Genomic DNA, 27546 nt, shown 5'->3' with positions numbered 1-27546 from the left:
AGGGAGAGAGGAGGAGAGAGGGAGAGGAAGAGGAAGAGGAGGGAAGGATGGAAGGAAGAGGTAAGGAGAGGAGGATGGAAGGGAGAGACAGAGAAGGAGAGAGGGTAGGAAGGAGAAGAGTAAGAGTAGGGGAGAGGTAAGGGAAGAAGGAAGGGGAGGAGGAAAGGAGAAAGTAGAGAAGAGAGTGAGAGAGAAAAGAAAGGGAAAAGAAAGTGTTACAACAGGCGGAAGGGATGGTAAATAAAGCAACCCAAATTGTATATTATAACCTTTTAAATGGAATAACAAATGTATAAGAATAACAAATGTAAAGAAGAATAACAACTATGTGAATGTATACTTATGATTGTGTGTAAGAGAATAAAAAATAAAAAACTTTAAAACAAAAGAAAATATCAAATAGCTCGAGGGGGAGGGGGTTATTGTTTGTTTATTTGTTTGTTTGTTTGTTCCCTTCCCCCCCCCCCAGCAGAACGAATTCCATGCGCAGCCTATAATGGCGGAACAGATGTGTCCCGCAATGAACTATGTGTCGTTCACACTTAACGACCGTAAGAATAAGAAATTCCAAACGTTGATTAGAATGACAGCTGAACAGAGTGTCCTGGGGCAGCCGGCTAAGGAAGTGTCTGCAAATGCACAGCTTAAATGGCACACGTCCATTATCTGTTTACTGACACCATGGCAATCGGCTCCGTGCGAAATGCGGACTGTAATGAAAAGCAGCTGGAGAACTTACAAAATGCAGCAAAAAAAGAAGTTAGGTTTCTTTTGTTTTTGTTTTGTTTTTTTTTAAAAGGCAAATGTGCAAGAGTCACTTATTTATCCGCTTGGATCGACGTGAACGAGAAAGAAGGAACGTGTATGGTGGATCCGGATTTTAATTTTCTTTTTCCCAGGATCTCAAAACGTGAAACCTAAAAACATGACAGCGAAGGGATTTATGGAGGGGAGGGAGGGGTTAGCATGGAGGTTTCCTAACCGGAGACAAACTTTTTAAGGAAAAGACGTAGCAAGCACACGCATGGAGAACAGAATACACAAAGCAACACCCAACATTTTTGGAATTTTCGTCCTTTTTTTAAAAAAGAAAAGAAAAGGCCCCCACCAAAACCTTCCTTTGAAATGGCTTGCCATCTCTTCAGTTCTGCATTCTTCCAATTCCGTTACGGTGTGGGTTTTTTTTTTTTCCCCACCGCCTTCCTTTTTTTTAATGTACGGTTATTATTAAATAACGGTTTTCTGCTTAATTATATTTTAACAGCTGCCGTTAGCCACCTGGTGACTTTTCCTAGGTTGAAAGATGTTAATTATTTTAAATAGATGTATGACAGACATCCACTGGGAATCTTTGCCGGGTTCCAAACTGCATTCACGTAGACCCAGGAAGGTAATATATTGATTATTGTTGTGGGTCCCCACAGTCAGCCAGATGTTTCGACCTGCATTGGGCATTTTTTAAATCCACCTATAGAGTCCTTCCTGGGGACCTGGGGATAGGCAGGGGTTGTTGTTTGAGAGGGTTAAAGAAACTGTCACAGGCTATACTGCTAGGTTTTTTTTCTCTTTTTCTTTCTTTTTTCGTTTCTGCTATAATTTTGCACCAACTTCGTTTGCATTGAAGTACAATGACAATAAAGATTATACTTACACTTTTAAAGCGCCCTGTGCTCAGAACTCGAAGCATTGCGAGGGCCCACCCATCCCGTGATCAGTTTCTCTTGCTCCCTCTCTGGGAGGAGGATTCCTAGTATCTATCGCAGGACGACTAGATTCTGGATCCGCATTGTTCCTTTAGGCTGTCCGTCTTGTAAATTTGCAGGGTTCCGTTTCCCCCCCCCCCCGCCATATGTATGTAAACATTCAAATGAGACAGTGATGTTTCTCCATGTCGTTTATGTGGGTGTATGTGGGTTTACGCATAATGACCATCTTTTGAGAGCTGGGGGCAATGAGATTTAGTTTTAATGTATGCTGATTCATGTACATTTAAAGTGATAATAAAGTTCCTATTCTGTTATGTTTTATCTTCCGTTCTATTCTCCTTCCTTCTTCCCTCCTCATTCTAGTCTATTCTATTCTAGTCTAATTCTATTCTATTCTATTCCAATATTCATTCTATTCGAATTCTATTCTATTCCAATATTCATTCTATTCTAATTCTATTCTATTCTAGTCTAATTCTAGTTTAATTCTATTCTACTATAATACTCATTCTAATCTAATTCTATTCTATTCTATTTTAGTCTAGTCTAGTCTAATTCTATTCTACTATAATATTCATTCTAGTCTATTCTATTTTAGTCTAGTCTAGTCTAATTCTATTCTACTATAATATTCATTCTAGTCTAGTCTTATTCTACTCTACTCTACTATAATATTCATTATAGTTAGTTTAGTCTAGTCTTCTCTAATTCTATTCTACTCTATTCTATTTCAATATTCATTCTGTTCCAATTCTATTCTATTTTAGTTTAGACTACTCTTATTCTATTCTATTCTATTCTATTCTACTCTAATATTCATTCTATTCTAGTCTTATTCTAGTTCTATTCTGTTCTATTCTCCTTCCTTCTTCCCTACTCCATGAGATTCACCTAACAGCTGCAGTGATTCACTGAACAACCTTGGCAAAAAGGTTTTAAAATTGGGCACGACTCACTTAACAACCGTCTTGCACAGCGATTGGCGGTCCTGGTTGCAATTGTGAACAAACGTGGAGGATTACCTCCAAGCAGATACGCCAGAACCATCTGCATATTCCTGTAACTACTCCACTGTTCTTGCTGCAGCGTGAAGAGAGTCAGGCTTAAGGAATACATGCAACCAAAAAATTGCAGGAAAGCAGAGGTGCTATTTAACGACCAAAACACACATTCTCCTCTTCATTGGCAAACCCTCCTCCTGTGGCCCAAAACAGTTACTGCAATTCTATTAAGGCACTCACGTGTGCTTCCTAACCAGTATGGCTTTGTGTGTGTGTATATATACACAACGCAGAAATACAACTAGCCCCGGGCTTGAATGCAGCCTTCCAAATTAGCCCCTTTCAAAGCTTCCAATTAATTGAAAATGTTAATGTGGGGGAAAGGAAACAAGATTAAAAACATTAGGAGTATTTAAATTAAATCAGATTCTTTTTTTTCCTGCCTGTTGTTGTTTTCTTAAAGTGTGGCTCCCACATTCAAAGTTTAAGTGCTAGCCACGAGTCCCAAAGTGGGTGTGTTGTTGTTTTTTTGCATGGGATAATAAAAGTGTAGTAAAGCTGTTGTAACCAAGCAAATAGAATCAAAGGTGGCAAAAGGGACACTAAAAGCGTCATAAATGCGAGCCAGTTGCCAAGGGTCTGAATTGTGATCACAGGGCCACGGAGATGTTGCGACGGTCGTAAGTTTGAAAAAATGGTCATAAGTCACTTTTTCCAGTGCCGTTGTTACTAGAAATGGTCACTAAATGAACTGTTGTAAGTCGAGGACTACCTGTGGCATGGGGCTCGAGATTAAACATAAAGGAATTCCCTATGCACCTTTTTATTTTGTTTTTCAGTTTCAAAGAGGAAAATATAACCACACCCTTTCTGGGTGTGCTTCTCAAGATTATATTTAAAAATGCACAGTACAGCTTGGAAAGAAGGTGCAAATCCGTATTAAGAATAACACCATTTGTATATGTAAAAAAAAAAATCTTATTCAAGTTATGCTACCTTAACCATGGTGGCGCAGGGGTTAGATTGCGGCATTGCAGGCTAATTCTGCCGGCTGCTAGCAGTTCGATCCTCATCGGCTCAAGGTCCACTCAGCCTTCCCTCCTTCCGAGGTGGGTAAAATGAGGACCCGGATTGTTGGGGGCAAGAGGCTGACTCTGTAAACCGCTTAGAGAGGGCTGGAAAGCACTGTGAAGCAGTATTGCGTATTAACTCTGCCCACTGCCAGGAGTTCGATCCTGACCACCTCATGGTTGACTCAGCCTTCCATCCTTCCGAGGTGGGTAAAATGAGGACCCGGATTGTTGGGGGGCCAGAGGCTGACTCTGTAAACCGCTTAGAGAGGGCTGGAAAGCACTATGAAGCGGTATGTAAGTTCTAATCCTAATTCTATTGCCGTTATGGCACAGTGGTTAGAATGCAGCATTGCAGGCAAACTCTGCCCATTGGCAGGAGTTCGATCCTGACCAGCTCAAGCTTGACTCAGCCTTCCATCCTTCCGAGGTCGTTAAAATGAGGAGCCAGATCGTTGGGGGGCAAGAGGCTGACTCTGTAAAATCACTTAGAGAGGGTTGTGAAGCACTACAAAGCAGTATATAAATCTAAGGGCTTTTGCTATTGCTCTTGCTATTACATTTGGAGAAGAAGAAATAATCAAGTTGAGAGAGAACTTTGCTTCCATAAGGCGACTCACATTTGGAGCAAAGGGACAACATGGGGTCCGTTTGTTTAAAATCTCAGCTTCAGCAAAAATAAAAATAATTTCAGCTGCCTGATCCTCTGTTCTATCGACATTCACGCCTGTCCTCAAAGGTACACATTTACACAATATAAAACGTTAATAATTTAACAATATTTATGAAAATGTCCTTATTCAAGGAATTTGCAATCACGCAGATACCTTCGAAAGGTTAAATTGCCCCCCTCCCTCAATGCTTTCTCCGCCGCCGCCCCTGCCCTCCGCCTGGAAAACTAGATGGAAACACAGATGAATCCTCTACATGTGCTTGATTTCCATGTAAAATGTTTCTCTTTGGAGGATTAAATAGCTCTTAATTTTGAATAATCACCCAAGTGTGCCAACACAGCCACTTCGCCTAGACGCCTGAATGCCCCAATATCCCGCGAGGGCTTGGCTTTGATCAACGTAAAGAGATATACATGAAGGGCTTTCTGAAAATAATTAACTTAATCAGATGTCATTGAAATTCATCTTCTGCTCAACGGAATCTAAAATAGTGACCAATTGCTCATCCTCCAGAGCGAACGAGAATTCCAATTGAGGAGCTAGTGAACTATACGGGACGTGCCAAATTGACGAGCTTTCCAACGTAGACTTTCCATCTCGAGCCAAAAGCTTACGAGCCACTTGAAAAGGCACTTCCCATGCTCTCTCTTTTCTCTCTCTTTTTTTTTTAACAGAAAAAAAGCATTGGGTTATGTCAATCACTCGGTCCATTCGTAATGACTGTGAACAATACGAAAAATTCAGCTATCCACTGTGGTTTTTAGAGCACTAGTAGCAGGATACCTTCCAAGGTGGGTAAAAGGAGGACCCAGATTGTTGGGGGAAAGATGCTGACTCTGTAAACTGCTTAGAGAGGGCTGAAAAAGCACTGTGAAGCGGTATATAAGTCTAAGGGCTATTGCTATTGCTATTGCTTTCCTTCCTTCCTTCCTTCCTTCCTTCCTTCCTTCCTTCCTTCTTTCTAAGGTGTGCAGTAGTTAGAAAGCAATATTGCAAGCTAACTCTGCCAACTGCCAGCAGTTCAATTCTCACCACCTCAAGGTTGACTCAGTGTTCCCTCCTTCAGAGGTGGGTAAAATGAGGAGCCAGATCGTTGGGGGCAAGAGGCTGACTCTATAAACCGCTTAGAGAGGGTTGTAAAAGCACTGTGAAGCGGTCTGTAAGTCTAAGGGCTATTGCTATTCATTAGGGGCCCTGCAATTGCAGTAACCCATTTAACAGCAAATTCCTGTTCTTTTCACGACATAAAACACGACTGCTTCTTTTCTTTCTTTTCTTTTTTACATACGTCTAGTTCCTCGGCCACCTTCGCCCATTTCCCCACCGCCCTTTAAAATTCAATCTCATGCAAACAACAAATGCTTCTTTGTGCAGGATTTCATCATAACTGTGTTTCTTTCCATGACTCTCGCGTCGACGCCTAGAGGCACATGTGCCACCCCTTTAAACTTGTCTAATCGTGTTTCGTTTATTAGCTCAAAGCCGCATTACTTATATCGTTGAAAAGAGCGCAACATTTAGAAGCGCTCTTTCCAAACCGAAAGTTTTGGTTTTAGAAAGGCTCCGTTTCACTTCGGGAAAGCTACAGGACTAAAGTCATGCAATGCTCCAGATCTGGTTCCCACCCCCACCCAAAAAAGCTTTTTGGTGCACAAGGGTTTGTGAGCGTGTGTGCGTGTATAACACAACACCTCTTGCAATTTCCGAGGCGGCAACTTTTCTGAGCTTGAATGGGAGCCAGGAGACTCTCCATGCAACCCATTTTTTTTTTAAAAAAAAAGAAGGCCAATTCAACGTTATCCAGATAAGCTCCTATTTCCCTCCACCAGCAAACACCGATATAAACTGCTTCTGACCGCAGACTGTCCCATTTAAAATCTATCCGATGGAGGGAATTGCTTGCTGTTGAACAAATTCACAAATGGTAAGCTAGAAAAGAAAAGAAAACAGAAAAGAAGAGAAGAGAAGAGAAAAGAAAAGAGAAAAGAAAGAAAAGAAAAGGGAAAAGAAAAGAAAAAAGAAAAGAAAAGAAGAAAAGAAAAGAAAAGAAGAAAAGAGAAAAGAAAAGAAAAGAGAAAAGAAAAGAGAAAAGAAAAGAGAAAAGAAAAGAGAAAAGAGAAAAGAAAAGAGAAAAGAAAAGAGAAAAGAAGATACTCCTCTAAGATTTATTAATTAGCCCATTTGTTTCAGAAACATCCAGAGCGCAGCAGCGATAACATCCCTTGTTATCCCAACACTCCTTTTGCATTATAAAAAGTAATTAGATAATGTTAGAAAAGGCATTATCTTGACACTGGGTAGTAGGCCCGTTCTTGCCAAAACTGGCATGCTGGAAATAATCTTGTTTTGTCGCTTGATATTCCCTTTTCTGGCTGATCTTCTCTCTAACTATTTCCCTTTTGCAAGCAAATTTTTTTTTAAAAAAAAAAGGAGGAGAAAAGAGAGAGTGAGAGCTTTGTTGTCAAACATGGAAGCAATTTTGAGACAAAGTAGGAAACTGACAAGATTGTGTGGGTTGGGGTCGCTGTGTGAATTGATTCACAAAACTCAAGTGAAGTTTTAACAACAAAGCCTCTACCCTTTGGAGATAAGAGTTGCCTGTGTGAAAAACCAATACAGGTAATCCTCAACTGAATTGCAGGCAGCCGGCAGGCAGCAGAAGTACCCTGCGGTACTGCATTCTAACCACTGCGCCCCATTCTGATATTGTTACATTATCCTTGTTTTATTTTTTATCGCCCCCCCCCCCTATTGTTCTATTACTTCACTACTGCCTTAGCTGCTTTCAGATGGTATCCGGTACTTCTGGACCTAAAACATGTTTTAGATAACAGGTCCTCTGTAACTCCATCAAAGAGTCCTGGTGGCCCAGTGGTTAGAATGCAGTATTGCAGGCTAACTCCGCCGACTGCCAACAGTTCGATCTTGACCGGCTCAAGGTTGACTCAGCCTTCCAGCCTTCCAAAGTCCTAGATTTTTGGGGCCATATGCTGACTCTGTAAACTGCTTAGAGAGGTCTGTAAAGCATTATGAAGCAGCATATAAGTCTAAGTGCTATTGCTATTTTCCTTTCTCTCCACAGCAGCCCCAATCTACCATAAACGTTGGCTAGCACTACTGACGGATAGATTCCTTAGCAGTTTAAAGTTTCAACATAATGTGTCTCTTTTTTAAAATTCCGATTACCCTGTGATCTTCAGACAGCTCCAGATTTTTAAACTGTATTACTGCAATTCTCTTTTTCATATCAAAGGCCAGTGAAAAAATAGTTTACACTGTGCTAACAAGTTTCTTTTTGTAGCAGGTCGGGACAGTTAATTCAGCTGCATGGCATTCACATAAGCAACCAGTTAAAATGCATCATTTCTCTATTCCCTGCAGGCCTTTGGCATCAGAAAGGCATTAAAAGGGTTATTCAAAATGTTTGTGGGGGAAAATATATATAATGCCGTCTTCCAAGAATTTGCAATTGTTTCCCCACCCTAGTTACTTAATAATCCCAGCTTTCTATACTTAATAACTCATTCCAAACATTTAAGAATCCATAAATCACTTTCCTTGCTATCCTACTTGCATTTCCAGTTGCATTTCATCCCTTTTTAAATTAATTTTTGTTAAAAGAGTTTATTTTAAAGCCTGCGCTCTTTTGCCCTGGTAGTCACTTTAGAGACCTTGGGGTTGACTCCTGAGGAAGGGGCCTCTTTGGCTTGCCTCTTCCTGCTGCTCTTTGACCCTGATGGCCCTGCCTCCTCTAATCCTGCATTCGTATCCATAGCTGGATCAGCCATTTCCCCAAACATAAATCAACACCCCAATAAGATAGGCAACGGTCTCACCCGTTTGCTGGCCAGGCGCTCCTGATCGGGTCCACCTGGGGTGATCCCGCGTTGCTGGGCACTCCAAACGGCTGCTGGAGAGTTCGCGCCTTTTTTAAAACCGTTTCCCCGAAAATAAGACCACCCTGGATAATAAGCCCAATTGGGCTTTTGATCGCATGCGCTAAATTAAGCCCTCCCCTAAAATAAGCCCTCCCTGAAAATATTGCAACACAGCAGCAGCCCTGAGGTGACCACGCCCTCCACCTCCTGCACCTCCAAAATAATAAGACCGCCCTTATTTTGGGGGGGGGGTGTCAAAAGAAAATAAGACCCTGTCTTGTTTTCAGGGAAACAGAGTAGTTGCAAGGACAATCCTGACAATATCTCTTAAGCAGCCAGCTGCATGATGATGATGATGATTATTATTAATATTATTTATTTGTTATTAGAATATAACAGTGCACGCCTGTGGAAATGTAAGATGAACTGCTTATATTTTCAGGTAAAGTTCAGACTGCCAAGGTTTACCTGTGGAGAATTCAAAAAAAAATCAGAAGCAGCTCCATTATCAGGGCGTTGTAAAAATAATAATAATAGAGGAATGATTTTGGCTGTACCATTAAAACACAACCTAATATGAAAGCATTTTTGCATTATTCATCACCCGGGTAAGAAACGCATTAACATAGCAATAGAGGAATGAACGTTATATTTGGTGATTTATCCTGCCAGTGTTTTAGTATATTATTGGGTTTAGTTGCTTGGCGTTTGCTTTTTTTGTTCTTTGAAATTTTTGCAGCCGACTGACCGAATTAAATAAGTGTTGCTTTGAGATATTTGCGTCTGGCCACTCCTCTGTCATCGTCTGCGGTCAGACGTGCCGACGGCAATTAAGGATTGGATTCCGCCACTTTCTCTGCCAGGTGCCTGGAAGGCTCATGCAAATCGCCAAGAAGATCAGCTTTTAAGAGAGCCTTCAACAGTTTGGAAGATAGGGAGGGCCCTGCTGATTCAGGATCTCTGCCAGCTCAAAGAGTTTTATTAGAAGGAAAAGACTGAACATTAGCAGTGCAGTGAAATCTCAGCAAAAGGGAGAAATTAAATAGTTTTGAGGTCAGCGCTGGGCCTTTTATCTGCTGTGACAGGCAACAACAGTTGTCCCTGGGTTTGCTGGTGGGAGTCATAAGCCACTTGAAGTGACTAGAGTATTATATCCAATTGTGATTAAACCCCCCAAAGCTGGCAGTGGATTAATTAGCGCGATGCGGCCCTGTTTCCTAATCAGACAGAGCTGCATGCGTTTATGACCCCGGTCTGCTAATGCTGGTTGACAGAAAAGGGGCAAAAAAATCACATGCGCCACTGATCACTTTTCCAACCACGTGGTCTAGAAAAACAGGGAGGATGTGGAAATTTGGGCTGTTTGGGGAGGTACAAAGGGTCTCAAGGACCTTAAATTCCCCTCAGGTTTGTCTCAAGACCTCATTTGAACCTTCTATAAAGCTATCCCCAAGGCATCAGGCAATTTCTCAAAAATGTACAAAGTTACTCCAGAAATTAGAAAACAAGGCTGTTCGTATCTCTGTCTGTTCATCCGTCCATCCATCTACCTATCTACATACCTTCCATCCACCACTCAACCACCCACTCATTCATCCACCTGTCCACCTGTCCGTCCGCCCATCCATCCATCCATCCATCCATCTACCTACATAGCTTCCATCCATCACCCAACCACCCACTTATCTATCCATCCATTCACCTACCTACCCACCTGTTCGTCCGTCCATCTACATACCTTCCATCCACCACTCAACCACACACTCATCCATCCACCTGTCCGTCTGTCCTTCCATTAATCCATCCATCCATCCATCATCTATCATCTATCATCTATCTATCTTCTATCTATCTTCTATCTATCTATCTATCTATCTATCTATCTATCTATCTATCTATCAATCATCTATCTATCATCTATCTATCATCTATCTATCTATCTATCTATCATCTATCTATCTATCATCTATCTATCTATCATCTATCTATCTATCTATCTATCTATCTATCTATCTATCTATCTATCTATCTATCATCTATCTATCATCTATCTATCTATCATCTATCTACCTACATAGCTTCCATCCATCACCCAACCACCCACTTATCTATCCATCCATTCACCCACCTACCCACCTGTTCGTCCATCAATCTACATACCTTCCATCCACCATCCAACCACCCACTCATCCACCCACCCATCCATCCATCCATTCATCCATCCATCCATCCATCTATCTATCTCCAGCAAGTATGCAATGGAACTACTGGACCAGAATTCAGTTACCGTATGCAGACCAACAGCATGCATTCATAAAACACAAACTGGAAATCCCTCCTAAACTGCCGATGCCTATTATTATGTGTCCAGGAGCCCTCCTTCTTCCACCCCAGAATTCAAGAGGACACACGCAGGGCTCCAAGCTGGCCTCTCCTCCCAGTAAATATCCAGAGTCCAACTTGCTCGGCTCCATTGATTTGGCTGCATGACGTGCCCTCAAACCATTTCTTGGCTGGGATCTTCTGTTCTATTTACCCAGGAAACCACTAAATATAATGTTACCCAGAGTACATGATCTTCAAAAGATTTGATCGGTTAGGCATACCACAGTGCCATTTTAATAATAGACTTTGGTGAATTACTCTTTATTGGGGTGGGAGGGGGAGAAGAAAGTCTACAGACTCTTTCCTGTCCAGGGAACCTATTTTGAGCAGAATGTCCCATTTATGCAATAACCATCTTCAGTAGTGTGTGTGTGTGTGTGTGTGTGTGTGTGTGTGTGTGTGTGTGTCAATGCATAAAGGGGCTAGATCTTGGTTCTTCTGAGCTTAAGTGACAGGTGTCACGAATATTAAGAGAAAGCGTTGGAAGTTTCTGGATCAAAATTTGAAAGGAAGATTCAACTTCAGTGGTTTGATTCTTTGGCATCTGCAGAAGACACCAGCCTAGACTTCCATCTAGTGAGTGCAATCAACAAAAGTTGCCTTCGGAAGTTGTGGGAGCTTCATCGCTGGAAGCTTTCAAGAAGAGACTGGACTGCCCTCTGTCAGAAATGGTCTAGGGTCTCCTGCTTGGGCAGGGAGATTGGACCAGATGATCTACAAGGTCCCTTCCAACTCTGTTAATCTGAATCTATCCAAGATGATCAAAGACCTGGAGGCTAAAACATACGATGAACGGTTGCAGGAACTGGGCATGGCTAGTCTAGGGAAGAGAAGGACCAGGGGAGACAGGATAGCAGTCTTCCAATATTTGAAGGGCTTCCACAGAGAGGAGGGGGTCAAACTATTCTCCAAAGCACCTGAAGGCCACACGTGAAACAATGGATGGAAACTGACCAAGGAGAGATTCAACCTAGAAATAAGGAGGAATTTTCTGACAGTGAGAACAATCAACCCATGGAATAGAAGTTGCCTTCGGAGGTTGTGGGAGCTTCATTACTGGAAGCTTTCAAGAAGAGACAGGACTGCCATCCGTCAGAAAAGGTGTAGGGTCTCCTGCTTGGGCAGGTGGTTGGACTAGATGACTTTTTTGTCCGTTCCCCCCCCCCAATGTTTCCAGGTTTTATGCCGAGATCCTGGTGTCCTTGAAGTGAAGGACAATGTGAAGCTCACCAAAGTGAGAGTCTCGAGATGAGCATCAAAAAAAAAACATCAAATCTCTCCAGGAGACCTCAACTGTCCCATCTTTCTCTCTCTCTCTCCCCTCCCTCCTCAATTAATTAAAACAATGCACCCCAGAATGATTAAAATCCTAATTGTGTTAACATATAGTGTGGGGGTAGGGGACAAGCAGAAAAGCGAGAAGGAAAGCTTGCTATCATTGTGGGCTTTCCTGCAGACGGCCCAGGAAGAAGTATGGAACAGGGAAGAAGGACCTCAGGCATTAAAATAATTTATTTCAAAACAATGCATGCTTTCGCTCGCACTCACGCGTGCAAACTCTCTCTCACACACACATACACACACCTGAGCATGTAGTGCGTTTCAGGCAAAGGCTCCTCTTCTGACATCATGCCCGTATCTTTGCTACTTACAGCTGGTTGCCATGGCAACAGCTAATGTCTCAATGTCACACGATGAATAATTGCTGGCTGAAAAATGAAGATTGCTGCCACCGCAGCAGCTCTATAGTCAAAAAAGGGGAAAGGGTGGGGAGGGAGAAATAAAACCAGTTGGGTCTTATGCTCATAAAAGTCAACTGTTTTAAACTACGGTGGCAGGGATGGACCATCGGGAACAAAAAAAGCAAACGGCTCCGGGTTTTTTAAATTATTATTATTTTTGAGGGGGGGGGAAGGAGGGGGGGTTGTCTCCGGTCTCGCTCTAGTCTCGAGGAAGTCGGAGCTGAGATGCTGCAGGCTCCAACTATACTCAATTTACAGGCTGCCTCTCAAAACTACTGGCACTTCTCCTTCCCCAAACGAAGAAGCAGCGCGCTTTTTCATTTCCCCGTGCATGGCGCACCAGGGAAGGGCGAGAGGAATAGAATAGAAGAACAGAGTTGGAAGGGACCTTGGAGGTCTTCCAGTCTAACCCACTGCTCCGGCAGGAGAATCTACGCCACTTCAGACAACGCGTTGTCCAATCTCTTCTTAAAGACTTCCAGGGTCGGAGCATTTACAATTTCTGGAAGCAAGATGGATGCATGCGCCCCGAGCATGCATGCATCCCACACACATGCCCATGTGCGCATTCCCCCCGCAAGCACCCTGCGCATGCACGCTAGAGACCCTAAGACCAGCTGGCCAGGGGGATTCGCATGTGCAGCAGAGTTGAACTCTGGCCGGCGGGACTCGCATGCACAGCAGAGAGAGGGTGCTGCGTGCCACTTCTGGCACGCATGCCATCACGGAGATACAGCTGACATCAATTAGATTTATTTCTGCATTTTTTCTTTGTCTCTCTGGCCATTAATTTCTTGGGCTAAGACTTTTTTTTTTTTGCACAACGTTGCTTTACCTTCAAAAGGGAACAGCTTGACGGCATGTGTAATTGTAGCGTGAGGAACGCTGCCCCTGTGAAATGGGCACCTACACAAAACCAAAAACAAAGGTCGCAGAATTTCCTACAGAGAGCCCCGAAGACGTTGAAAAGATTGATCCACGTGCAATTTTTTTAACAGTTTTTTTTTTAAAGGCTGGTTAAAAATGGAAGAAGCCTGGGGGGGGGGGGGGGGAAATGGAAGCGTGTTAAGGTTTCTGTAAAAATGCCCAGCCGGAAGGGACTGGTTTTTTTTTTTCCATGATGGAACTCCTGGTACAAGAAGTCCACAACGTACGACCACGATTGAGCCCCAAATTTATGTTGCTAAGTGAAGTATCTGTAAAGGGAGTTTTCCTCCGTTTGACAACTTTTCAGCCGACATCCGTGAAGTCAATCACTGCAGTTGTTAAACGAGTAACACGGTCGGTGGGGCGAATCTGGTTTCCCCCGTGGACATTTGCTGGTCAGAAAGTCGTGTAAAGTGATCAGATGATCCTGGGGCCCTGCAACCCGTCATAAAGGTGAGTCAGAGGTCTAGGATTCAAATGTAATTTGCTGTGATTTGCAGAAAAAAAACATTTACGGCCAACCTGCCTTCCAGTGAGGACCTGTGCACTTGCAGGAGTCAAAAAGAGGGCCGCGAAAATATCGACAGACCCCTCGCATCCTGGGCATCAATTGTTTCAACTTCTACCCTCAAAACGAGGCTATAGAGCACTGCACACCAGGACAACTAGACACAAGGACGGAGAGACAGAGAGAGTGACAAAATGAATCAGTTCTCTCTGCTACCCTTAGAAAAACCCACCCAGCAGCTCCTGGTTGAGATACATACCGATATTTAATTAATGCTTTCGTTTAGAGTTGTTTTCACTTCTCAGCCTATAATTTCAGCGGGAACAGCCCCAGGCGTCTAGGTACTCTTTGCTTCTCTCGAAAGGTTTTCGTTGGGAGGACGAGAAGAATTGTGTGTTTTGGTCAGCTGCACCGTCAGCCAGATGTTTAGAATTGGATTTGGCGTTTTTGTCTCCTTATTGAGTCTTTCCCAAGAACACCTACGGATGTTGTTCGAAATGGGACAACTCGCCACAGCCAACCCGCCACAGGAAAAATTCGCTGCGGGAAATTTTCACAATTCTATTTCATTATTTAAAATAAACCTCAAAAAATATTTTAATTTTTGCTGTTCACATTTCATTCTGTCCCTCCTCTTGCGTCCTTTCTTTAATGATTCTATTCCGCTATTCCTTTGATACTCGTGTAACTCTTGTCCCGCAGAGTTGGCCGTGGCAAGTTGCCTGCGACAAGGTTGGTCATGGCGAGCTGGCTGTGGTGGATTATCACAGGCGCAATGTTGTTGTTTGATGTTGACGGTGGTACAGGTCTCGTCGCAGGACGTAAGCTGTTCCGTGTAAAGCTGCCTTTTGCAATTGACTGACGGGGGACTTTGTCAATGACGATGGTGTCCCAGTGGAGCTCAAGATGTTTGGGGATTACACCAGTGGTGAAATTTACTATTGGTTCTGTGGGCATGGCTTGGTGGTCGTGGCAGGGGAAGAATACTGCAAAATCTCCATTCCCTCCCCACTCTGGGGCCAACCAGAGGTAATATTTGCCAGTTCACCGAACTACACAAAATTTCCGCTATCGGTTCTCCAGAACCTCTAAGAACATGCTGAATTTCACCCCGGAATACATCCAATAGGCTTATTACTACTGGTACAAACTTTTGCTTTCTTGCCACTTCTATTTCTATTTTGTGATGTTCTCCAGAACTTTCTCTTCTTCTGTCTCCAGGTACTGCAACATCCGTTATCCAGACTGTTTTTTTGTTTCTTATTGACAATTGTTAACTCTGCCGTGTTGAGTAGCAGATGCCTGTCTGTTTGGATTCTAAAGTCCCAGAGCACTTTAGCTTCTGCATTTTCTACTACTTAGTCTATTTTATGGTCCCAGCAGTTCTTGCTTGTAGGCAAATGGCATTTCTTGCAAATATTCCAATGCACCTCTTTTGCTCCTTGTAGTCGGTCTGGGCGAACTTCCTTCACCAGTCAACTAGGTGATTTATTTCAATACAAGATTTTGGCATTGTTCCAAAAAAGCATAAATTTGCATGAAAATCAGACAAACTGGATTTATGTCCGCAAGAATCATAGGTGGAGATAGAATCAGACGGATGCTTCCACCCAAATAAATGTCTCAAAGGATCAATTCTAGCCCCCAGTAAAGGCCACAACTGGATGGATGGATGGATGGGACCAAAGCTATAGCTACTTTCCAATGCCCTCTCCATCACCATTTAATTCTAAAAGATGCATCAGAAATATGCCTCTGAACTTTTATATCAAAAGATGGCACAATTACAGGCCTGCCTATGACAATATCACTTATGACACTTAATACCATTTGCAAAAGCCAAAATTTAAATTCCATTCAGCCATGTTATTATTGACAAATAAGTTTATTAACTTCTTCATTAAGTCTCAGCGTTAATCTTTTCTCATTCTATTGCAGAACTGGGTAACTGAGCAGAAAAATAGAAGATCAAAAAGGGGCTGTTTTTTTGTGAAACAAATTGCATGCATAGCCTTATGGAGGCTTATAGAGTGCTGATGGGGGCTGGGAGGGCAAAAAACGGGCCCATTTTGTGCTCATTTCTGCTCTCCCCAGCCCCCAGCAGCTCTCTGAAAGCCTCCATACGAGTATGCACGGCCATTTTGGCGAAGGGGCGGGGCTTCGGGAGGCAAAAAAATGCTGTATTCGGTGTATAAGACGCACCCAGATTTTCAGCCTCTTTTTTGAGTGAAAAAGGTGCGTCTTATACTCTGAAAAATACAGTAATTGTCTCCTGCAAACTCCCCTCCCCTTTCGCTCCTCTTTTATTTCCTCTAGGAAGGGCCATTCATCGTCCACCTGTGGCCTTACTCCCAAATCGACCCCTGTTCTTTAGCTGTTCCCTTCGTCTGGCAACTCTGCGCATGCGCACACTAGAAACAGAAGCCAGATTCACTGAACAACTGCGTTACTGACTGAACAATTGCAGCGATTCCCTTAACAGGTGTGGCGAGAAAGGTTGTAAAATGGAGCAAAACTCACTTAACAACTGTCTGGCTTAGGAGCAGAAATTCGGGGTTCAAATGAAATCATATAAGCCGAGGGATATTATGCACTAAATTAAATTTCTATTGAATTTCCTTTCCGGTATGTGGATAAAGGACAGCAGCTCAGATCCTTGTTTGGTGTGAAGCATTTATCAGCTGAATGGAAGTATTCGTTTTACAGTGTGTGTTTTTTCTGAATGGGCTGAGCATCTAACTTAGTCACTGCTCTGGAGTCTTTGACAGCAGAGAAAACAAAGTTTGATTTGATTTCGCTTGTAATAAGCGCAGTTCTTTGTAATAGCATCTCCCTTATTTAACTTCTGCCTAGGAAGAGCACGGTGCTCATTTCAAGTTTCCGTCTCTCTGAAATTCATTGTAATTAATATTTCATTCTACGCGCCAGCCACTTCTGCAGTGGCGTGGCATTCTTCTCTGGAAAGAAAGAGAGAGATAGAACGAAGGAAGGAAGAGAGAGAGAAAGCGAGACAGAGAAAGAAAGCAAGACAGAGAGAAAGAAGGAAGGAAGGAAGGAAGGAAGGAAGGAAGGAAGGAAAGAAAGAATGAAAGAAGAAAGAGAGAGAAAGAAAGAGAGAAGGAAAGAAAGAAAGAAAAGAAAAGAAAGAAAGAAAAGAAAGGAAAGAAAGAAGAATCCCATGCTTTCTATCCCGAAAGGATTAAAAAGGGGCAAAATGAATTCTCCCATTCTAATAACAACAAAGGACACGAAGGGATTAGTGTTTCTCTTTCATTGTTTCTGGTCTTTGAGAGAACTGGGCTCCAAGGAAGCTCAAATGAATTAACTGTTGTTATTTCTCCCTCTTCTTCTTTTTTAGAAGTAAAGCTTATCCCCCAAATCAAAGTTTCCCTCTGATTCAAGTTGTCAAGCAGGGGGGCCAGCTCCATTAGAATCGCTATTCAGAAAACTAAAGAGAAGCCTCTGGTATTTACTGATGCCCTTAAGACAATTAATTATAGATATAGCAAGTGACAACACTATGTGGCAGGCTAAACAATCTGAGATTCCTGACAAATCTAATTAACAGCACATCGGGGGTACTTTGCCTCTCCTTTACATACTCTTGTCAGCTTTAAGGGTCTAATGAGGAACAGGGCTTAAACATTCTTAAGAAGTTTCCAAGTTGGAGCGCACAGCTTCAAAAACCAGACCTCCCCCTTAAAACCATCAGGGTTCAAACACTTCGCAAGTTTGGGTGAACAGAAAAACTCATCTCAAGGTACCTGCAGCTGTGCAAGATATCGTACCCCCCCCCCAAAAGTAAAATTTAAAATAAAACCAACCTGGATGGCGATTTGAGTTACTATGATCATTGCAAATAAAGCGTTAGGCAGCTTGTTTTCCACCGATCCGTCTGAACCGCGTCCATAAACGTTACAAGAATGTAACAGGAAATGTTAAAAATGCCCCCCCCCCCCAACATTATGAATGTTTATTGAAATGAAATGCGACACTTGGGTCTTTTAAATGGGCCATGATCAACAACCGCCAATTTTTATTTGGCTTTGTAGCAGATTGATGGGCGGCTACTGCTTCTTCGTGGCACTCCTGGTTTTCATATGTTGTTGTTTTTTAACAAAAAAAATCTAATAAAAATGTCTGTATGTGTGCGCGTACAAACCCAAAACAATTTTTTTAGGGTTTCTGCAGACATACAGAGAGACACTTTTATTAGATTTTTTTCAAATACCGTATTTTTCAGAGTATAAGACGCACCAAGATTTTGAAGAGGCAGTTTTTTTTTTAAAAAAAGTTTTTGCTCTCTGTAGACCTCACAAAAACGGGCCCGTTTTTTGTCCCCCCCCCAAAAAATATGGCATGCATAGCCTTTAGGAGGCTTACAGAGTGCTCCTGGCGGCTGGGGGAGACAAAAATTAGCAAAAGATGGCCCATTATGTGCTCATTTGTGCCCTCCCCAGCCCCCAGGAGCACTCTGGAAGCCTCCTAAAGGCTATGCATGTCCATTTTTGCGAAAGGGGCAGGGTTTCGGGAGGTTAAAAATGGTGTATTCTGTGTATAAGACACACTCAGATTTTCACCCTTTTTGGGGGGGGGGGGAGGTGAATTTTATACTCCGAAAAATATGGTAAGATAAAACGCATACATCAGGATAGGATAGGATAGGATAGGATAGGATAGAACCTGGAAGGGACCTTGGAAGGTCTTCTAGTCCAGCCCCCTGGTCAAGCAGGAGATCCTATACCATCTCAGACAAGTGACTGTCCAGTCTCTTCTTAAAAACCTCCAGTAATGAAGCATCCACAACGTCTGAAGGCAACTTCTGTTCCACTGGTTATTAGTCCTCACTGTTAGGAAGTTTCTCCTTAATTTCAGGTTGCTTCTTTCTTTGATTAGTTTCCAAGCATTGTTTCTTGTCCTGCCCTCCATTACTTTGGAGAACAAACAAGACAAAAGAAACAAATCGAAGAGAAAGCTAAAAGTGGAAGAAGAGGAGGGAATCAACTTACTCCAAAGAGGATCGACTTATCTTATCCAAAGCACCCGAAGGCAGGACAAGAAGCAATGGATAGAAACTAATCAAGGAGAGAAGCAACCTAGAAATTTCCTGGCAGTTAAAACAATTCACTAGTGGAAATGTTTGCCTCCAGAAGTCCTGCGTCTTATTCTGGTAAGAAATTATATTAGTTGGTATAAGTTTTTAATCTTTTTTTTAACAAAATATTTTGATGAATTTATAATTTTTTTAAAAAAACACCTCTGAAAGTAAAACACACTGGGAATCTCAAACAGCATGATGGCATAGGGTTTCCTGCCTAGGCAGGGGGTTGGACTAGAAGACCTCCAAGGTCCCTTCCAACTCTACTATTGTATTGCATTGCATAGCATAATCCTCTACCAGAAAACAAAACAATTTGGCTGTTTTTAATCGCCTTTTGGTTTTGAAACAAGCATGTTTTAAAATAAGACTTCTGGTTTTGTTCATTATAATACTGTAGTAGTTCGCAATGAACACCCCGCCACGGTGGTTTTCTCTGCCAATTAGCTCTATTATTTAGCAAGGATGGGTCTATTTCTGAGGTGGCATGATAGGAATTATAGCAGGAATAAATTAGATCAAGAGAAATCAATTGTGCTTAGGGATCCCTCTCCTTCTGTTAAAACGGACTTCAGGAACTGAAAATACCTTTGGATGGATATCGTCTTACAGAAAAAGTGTCCTATGGATCTATTATAATCGGTTGTGGCAATCAAGGAGTATGCATAAAACAGCCCTGGGCCTTCTTATAAGCTTAAAAATGTTTTTAAAAGAAACCACAATATTTTCCAGTACTTTATAAAACGGATTCCATTTTCTCCAGTTCTGGCTTCAAGATGTCAAGGGATGGGAAGGACCGGACACAGCGTTGTGAGATCATGAGAGATGGACATGCAAACGAATATTTCGATTGAGTTCCAGGCAAAATAAAAACCATTAAAAAAAAACTTGGTTCTGAGTTATTCCCCCCCCCCCCCCAACATAAATCCAATCTGGCTATCAAGAGAAGTACGAAAAAGCATTTTCTCCAAAGGCAATAACTTTCCTTAGGTAGCAAGCTGTTCTCACCAATACAAAATGAATCCATTACACAGAATATCTATAGAGATTCTCAGTCATTCAGGCCTTGGTTGTCCCCAAAGGGGTGTTTTCAGAAGCCAACTGGACGTTATTTTTTCTTCCTTGAAGACGTTTCGCTTCTCATCCAGGAAGCTTCTTCAGCTCTGACTGAACGGTGGAGGATGGAAGGATTTATAGTCCTTGCAGTCCAAAGTGCCTGTTCCTTGCCATTTCTATTCCCTCCCCCCCCCCCCGCCAAAAAAAGTTTCTAACAACCAGACAACTGCAAGGAATATAAATCCTTCCAGCGTCCACCATTCAGTCAGAACTGAAGAAGCTTCCTAGATAAGAAGCAAAATGTCTTCAAGGAAAAAAAAATAATAAAGCCCAGTTCCCTTTGGAAAAAAAAGCACTTTTGGGGACAGCCAGTACAAAAGCACAACTCAGTTCTCACATAAATACAATCCCATCACAACTGGCTAGTGCAAGGATGTACTATACAAAAAGAAAAATATATTTATACTATTCAAAAATATACAAGGCTGCACATTTTTAAGCTACCACAATAATTTGGGCAGTGGTGCAGCTGCTTCTTCCAAACGGAACGACTACACAAAATCCATACTTTTGACTGTAAGCATCCTAGAGTCCCCTTGGCACAGAAATAGGCGTAGGTATTGAAATAGAAACAGGCCCAGAAATCGGGTCATAAAAACAAAATATTCTCAGGGAGAGGCAGACAGGCAAATGTCTTACTCACAATCTTTAAAACACCTTGATGAAATCCAGTTTGCCTTTTGAAAAAGCACCGTTTGGATAAAAGGTAACGATTCCCCTTGCACATAGGTGCTAGTCGTTCCCGACTCTAGGGGGCGGTGTTCATCTCTGTTTCAAAGCCGAAGAGCCAGCCCTGTCCGAAGACGTCTTCGTGGTCATGTGGCCGGCATGACTCAATGCCGAAGGCGCACAGAACGCTGTTCCCTTCCCACCAAAGGTGGCTCCTATTTTTCTACTTGCATTTTTTACCTGCTTTCGAACTGCTAGGTTGGCAGAAGCTGGGGCAAGTCACGGGAGCTCACTCCGTTATGCGGTGCTAGGGATTCGAACTGCCAACCTTTCTGATTGACAAGCTCAGCGTCTTAGCCACTGAGCCCCCACGTCCTTTACCTTTTGGATACCTTGTTAGAAATTTAAAAGGTAAGGTAAAGGTGTCCCTGTAGATTTTACTCTGCCAGTTGTTGCTGATTTTAAGGGGTGTCCCCAAAGGTGCTTTTTCAGGAGGCAACTGGACTTCCTTGTTTTTACTTTTGAAGACGTTTCGCTTCTCATACAAGAGGCTTCTTCAGCTCTGAGAGGATAGTGGGGAATGGAAGGATTGCTACTCCTTGCAGACAGCTGGTCATTTGCATCCTTTTCAAAGTCATTGAGGCCACTTGGAGGATTTATACTCCTTGCTGACAACTGGTCATTTGCATCCTTTGAGAGAGTCATTGAGGCCACTTGGGTCCTCCTCAGGATCACCTGAGTGGTGCAAATGGTTTCTGTAGTCTGCAATTATTTTCTTTCTGGAAATCCAATCCTCCTCCCACACCATTCCAAGGGTGTCCATCCCAAATTGCATAGCCAAAAATCTGCAGAGATTCTCAACCATCCAGACCAGGGTGGACAACCCTAACCTGGATGACTGAGAATCTCTACAGAGTTTTTAGGGGGTGTTTGGCTCATCTCTGTTTTCAAGGCTGTTGAGCCAGCGCCATCCGAAGACAGTGGTCATATGGCCAGCATGACCTCACAAGGAGCGCTGTTACCTCCCCACCGAAGTGGTACCCGGTACTGCACAGGAAACGCCAAACGCTCCAAATGAAAATTGCCAACCGCAGTTCGATTGCAAGCCAACTCAAGGGCTGCCAATTTGGAAAAGGGGGGGGGGGGTTGGTGGAATGAATGCAATAAGGCTGGGGTCACTCTCTACAATCTCGACCAATGAGTTATTAAGTTTCAGGATGCATGACATGAACATGGGGGAATGAACTATAAGTGGAGGAGAGCACCAGCCTCGGCAGTCGTATTTTTAAATGTTGTTGTTTTTTAATAAAAAATAAACACCGCGGCTCCTTACCTTTTGTTAATCGGCTTCTCATTTTTTTCGTATGGACGGATAAACCACTTCCCGATCCTGACAAAGTTTTTGTCCATCAGGCATCTGAAAGAAAGAAAAAGGGGTTTCACTAACAGAAAAGGATGCCATCCCCTGAGCGGCATTCGCCTTCACCTCTTCGCATCCAGCTCTGCTTTTCTGCCCTGATGATATTAGCCTTGGTCTCTTGTTTGTCTCACATTGTTACTGTCTGTCCAGGTGTCTATTTTAAAAATGGGTTATCCTTTCCCCCCTCTGTCAACTAGGTCAGGGGTTGGCAACCTTAAAATACTCAAAGAGTCACAAAGGCCATAACCAGAAGCCGATCCTTCAATTCTGGAGCCGACCGGAAGTCTGGTTCGGCCACCAGAGAGTCTCCTCCTAGCGCGGCGTCCTTTTTCCTCTACCTGTCCTAACCGAAAGCCCTTTATTTATTTATTTATTTATTTCTTAGATTTTTAGACCGCCCCTCTCCCAAAAAGGGACTCGGGGCGGTGTACAGTCAATACAATAAAACCAATCATAATAATTAAATACATTTAAGCTACATTTAAAATACATTTGGAGGGGGAGATAGGCTGTACTAAGAAATAAATACCTAAAAACATCACAATTAAAACCCCAAACCCTAAAATAAAATAAATCCCTGGGAGGTAAAGCTAAGAGAGTGCCAGGCCAGCTGATTGAAATAGGTGAGTCTTTAACTTTTGCCGGAAGGAACGGAGGTCGGTGGTAGTTCGAATGTCTGGGGGGAGGTCATTCCAGAGGGTTGGGCCCATCACAGAGAAGGATCTACTCCTAGGTGTCGCCCGCTGGCATTGCCTAGCAGACGGCACCAGGAGGAGCCCCTCCCTGTGTGAGCGGATAGGTCGCAGGGACGTATGTGGTAGGATGCGATCCTGCAGATAACTAGGTCCTCTGCCATGGAGCGCTATCAATCGTGGAGCCAACTGGAGACAGCGAGCTGCAGTAGAGGGATAAAAAAGCCACATGAGGCTCCAGAGCCAAAGGCTGCTGACCCCTGAACTACGTAAAGGTAAAGGTTCCCTTTGCACATATGTGCTAATCGTTCCCGACTCTAGAGAGCGGTGCTCATCTCTGTTTCAAAGCCGAAGAGCCAGCGCTGTCCGAAGACGTCTCCGTGGCCATGTGGCCGGCATGACTAAATGCCAAAGGCGCAGGGAACACTGTTCCCTTCCCACCAAAGGTGGTTCCTATTTTTTCCACTTGCATTTTTTTACATGCTTTCAAATTGCTAGGTTGGAAGAAGCTGAGACAAGTCACAGGGGCTCATTCTGTGACGCGGTGCTAGGGATTCGAACCGCCGACCTTTCTATCAACTACTTTCTATCAACCTTCCTATCAACTACCAACAGGCTAATTCTCACATCATCAAAGCAAAGACCCATCTGGCTACAAATGCTAATTGAAGAATGTTATCTTTTACTGGATTAGTGTGTGGATTAGACTTCAAAAAATAAAAACAATAACTGATTAGACAAATATTTTCAAACCATAGTACCGGCTTGAAGAATATTTTGATCAGCTAAGCTGATAGCTTGGTACTGAAACGCTTATTGTGAAGCAATAAATAAAGCGTTTGAATTTTAATTAAGGATACCTTAACAACATTACATAAACCTTCAGTAAATGAGACCCATTCACGAACCATTATATTCTGGAGCATTAGAGTCAATAAAAAATCAGCAAAAAAAAAATCACCATTATATGCATATTAATAGTTAACCCATTATCCAATTGCCTGTGCCTAGACAGTCAAAATGGAACCACTTAGCATAAATGAGAAAGATCAACAGACTCGAGAACCTGCGAAAAAATAATAATAATTAATATACACGCCATCTGAGCTCTGCAACACAATTAGATCTAATCAAGTTCAACAGCCATAAAAGAGTGACTTGATTGATTTCTCAAGTGGGAGGCGTGGAACACCAACAAGTGCTAAAATATTGTTTTTTTATTTTCAGAAGCGGTTCAGCAAAGCCTTTCACCATCACTCAGACAGATGTTTCTACGCGGACGGTCTCTAAATCCAGGGTTATCTGAGGTTTATAGCACGGCCTGTATTGCACCTCAAAATGCAGCAGCAACAACTGGCAATCATTTGTTTTGTAATTCCAGTGCAAGTGAGCGATTACCGTCTAATCAAAAGATCAAAACTGAGATCAGGAATCCCAAGGTTAACTACTGGGCTCGGTGGGGAGCCTCGTTCGCTTTCTGATTTGATTTTATCTGGTCACAAACAGCCGTTGGAAGATGCTAAAAATAAGTGGTGTACTGTCACATCTAGCAACAGAGAGAGAGAGAGAAAAAGCTCATCACAATTACCACTTATGATTACAATTGGGATCAGAATCCCTGTTGTGCTAAGCAAGTGACTATTAAGCTGAGCAAGAGATTATTATTAGAGATTATTATTATTATTATCAATAATACTAAGTGCATCTGGTCCTCGACTTATGACCATGAGCCCAAAATGTATTTTGTTAAGTGAGACATTCGTTAGGAGAGTTTTGCCCCATTTTGCCTCATTTTGACCCATGAGCCTTGGTGGCGCAGTGGCCAAAGTGCAGTACTGCAGGCTGCTTCTGCTGACTGCAATTTGTCAGTTTGAATCTCACCAGGATCAAGGTTTACTCAGCCTTCCGTCCTTCCGAGGTGGGTAAAATGAGGACCCAGATAATTGAGGGCAAGAGGCTGACTCTGTAAACGGCTTAGAGAGAGGCTGTAAAGCACTGGAAAGCGGTATATAAGTCTAAGTGCTATTCCTAGTGCTATTTTATGACCTCTGTTGCTGCAGTTATTAAGTGAATCACTGCCATGGATTAAGTTAGTAACCCAGTTAAATGAATCCCCATTGACTTTGCTTGTCAGAAGGTTGTAAAAGAGGGATCACGTGACCCTGGGACCGCCATTAGAGTGAATCAGTTGCCAAGCCTCCACATTTTGATCACCTTCCTCCTCAACCTCCTCACTGTCCAAATCTGCTGCCAGCTCTGCTGACCACTGGCGGGCCACAACTGTGTTGCTTCTCCTTATCTCATTGAAAAGAGGAATATTCTGCACCTTCCCCTGAAGCAAACTGTGTGTCAAATTACTAAATTCAAATCGGAAATCCAAAGCAACGTTAACAAAGCCGTCATCGCACACACTCACCTTTCCAACAGGTTGTGGATTGCCTTGAAAAGCAGCGTCCTGCATTCGTATGAAAGCCCGTTCTCCCAAAATCCCTCTTCGATCACTGCAAGAGAGAAAAAACAGTGGAAGTGTTAGCATTTTCTTTTATTTCTTTACATCTTCCCTTGATTATTTTTATAAATAATTGGAGGAAGCTGGTATAACAAATACTCCTTCCTCATCCTGTTTTCCCCACAGCAACCACAACTCTTGATGTGAAAAAGAGGGACTGGTCCAAAGTCACCCAGTTGGCTTTCATACCTAAGATGGGACTAGAATTTGCAGTCGCCTGTTGATTGACCCAACGTCAGCCAGCCACTTTCAAGCCTAAAGCTGGAACGAGAACTCACTGTCTCCTTGTGATTGTCCAAAGTTATCCAGCCACTTTCAAGCCTAAGGAGGAACTAGAACTCACTGTCTCCTGGTGATTGGTCCAAAGTTATCCAGCCACTTTCACGCCTAAGGAAGAACTAGAACTCATTGTCTTCTGGTGATCGGCCCAAAGTTATACAGCCACTTTCAAGCCTAAGGAGGAACTAGAACTCACTATCTCCTGGTGATCGGCCCAACATCACCCATCCAGCTTTCATGTATAGCATCTTTCTAGAGTTTGTTGGGCAATAAAAAAACAACTTAAAACAGAGTGAGTTGAGAAATGTTTACTTTTGTTGTTTAAATCCTGAGATCAGAACGGCTGCCATGCTTAATTTCTCATCGCGATTGTATCTATTTCATCTACCTTTCCAAAGATTCGGTCTCTTCACTAATATGCGCTTTGATTATTCATATAGCTGCTGTCAATTGTACGAAAATTAAAACATCATCAATCAAAGGAGCAACAGAAGCTGACGAACTGGATGACACAATCTGCTCACCTTTGCTATGTACTCGGTGGATCTACTCTCTATCAGAATCCTAGATACCTAAAATTGGATTCATCAGACATATGGGGAGCGATTGCAATCAATCTAAATATTTTGGGAATGAAGGACTTGACTCTTCAGCTTCAGAGTGACCCAAAGCTTTCAAAATCCTACCATAATCAACCTTCTGCACATGAATTAACATGAAAGCAAGTATTTATGGGGATTCCCAGTCATCCAGGTGATGGTTGTCCCAAAGGTGATTTTTCAAGAGGCAACTGGACTTTCTGGTTTTTTCTTTGAATGACCTGGATGACTGAGAAACCCCCATAGATGTTTAGCGATGCATTTTGAGATGAACAATCTTCGAATGGTGCGGAAAGAGCCAAAGAAGCTTCTTGGATGAGAAGCGAAACGTCTTCAAAGAAAAACCCAGTTTCCTTCTTTAAAAAAAAAAACACTTTGGGGACATGAATACAAATAGCCCTCCACTTTCAACCAGTTAGCGTCAGAAAACCATACCCATCCAAGCATAGAAAAACTCATCAACCGTGCAAAAAAACTTCTGATTTGACAGATCAGCAGCTTTCTAATTGTTTTTTTTTTAAGGATGGCAGCTAAGCCACCTTTCCTAGCATCTGCTCGTTTTTCATAGTCCAAATTTCCAAACTGCAATGAAAGAAGTAACGTAGAGATCATGATAATGGATGTATTAAACGTATTAGTAAGAGTTAGGACAATGCTGATTTTAAAATTTCAGCCTTTTGCTTTTAATTGTCATTTGTTTTCATTTTAATTGGTTATGCTGTTATAAACAACAGCTTTAAAACAACTCTGTTTAAAAACAAAAGCCAGAGAGATTCCACATCCTTCAGTAGGGCAAACAGCTGATTTGAAAAGGTAGGATTTGTACGGTAAAAATAGCAGGGGCACAAGATTAATATCCCCATCCTGGAGTGTCACTGGGTATCCTGCCTAATGTGCAGCTGACCTTTAAACAAATATCTGCACTCACAAAGTACAGTACTCACAAAGAAGTCCAGAGTTATTCCCATCTACGGCTTCTACATCTCAGATACCTGAATTAATTAAAAGTTCTTGTCCTGCACACTGACTTACTATTGTCCTCCATTGGCTTGCTGCAGAAAGGCCGGAGAACATATGTTATGGGACAGGATTAGTTGCTTGGTCATTAAAAATAACTGGAAATCAATTTCTTCCTCTGTTGTGCTGAAAAGCTTTTTAGACTAAAGTGTGGCACACGAGATAAGGAAGCAAACAATTACAGAAGGAGACTTTTTCGTACATTTAAAAAAAAAACGAAGCTGTTTCTCTCTCTCTCTCTCTCTCTCTCTCTCTC

At 42.5% G+C, this 27546-nt stretch overlaps 1 protein-coding gene and 1 long non-coding RNA gene across 2 annotated transcripts in view; one reads left to right on the top strand and one right to left on the bottom strand.

The window, feature by feature from the left end:
• Window positions 1–27546, top strand: part of LOC309399284 — a 667582-nt gene that overhangs the window by 420476 nt on the left and 219560 nt on the right. The gene's annotated exons all lie outside the window — the stretch shown is intronic.
• The window catches only part of MED13L (mediator complex subunit 13L), a 132994-nt gene that overhangs the window by 44043 nt on the left and 61405 nt on the right, over window positions 1–27546 (bottom strand). The window contains exons 3-4 of the mRNA XM_081966833.1: window positions 25303–25387; window positions 22108–22191 (exon numbers count right to left, since the gene is read on the bottom strand). Of these exons, the coding sequence (XP_081822959.1) occupies window positions 22108–22191; window positions 25303–25387 (169 nt within the window). The remainder of the gene's footprint in view (window positions 1–22107; window positions 22192–25302; window positions 25388–27546) is intronic.

The sequence above is a fragment of the Natrix helvetica genome (genome assembly GCF_964273705.1).
Source record: "Natrix helvetica genome assembly, chromosome: 14".
Classification (NCBI taxonomy): domain Eukaryota; kingdom Metazoa; phylum Chordata; class Lepidosauria; order Squamata; family Natricidae; genus Natrix; species Natrix helvetica.
This window is presented reverse-complemented; position numbering and strand designations above follow the sequence as displayed.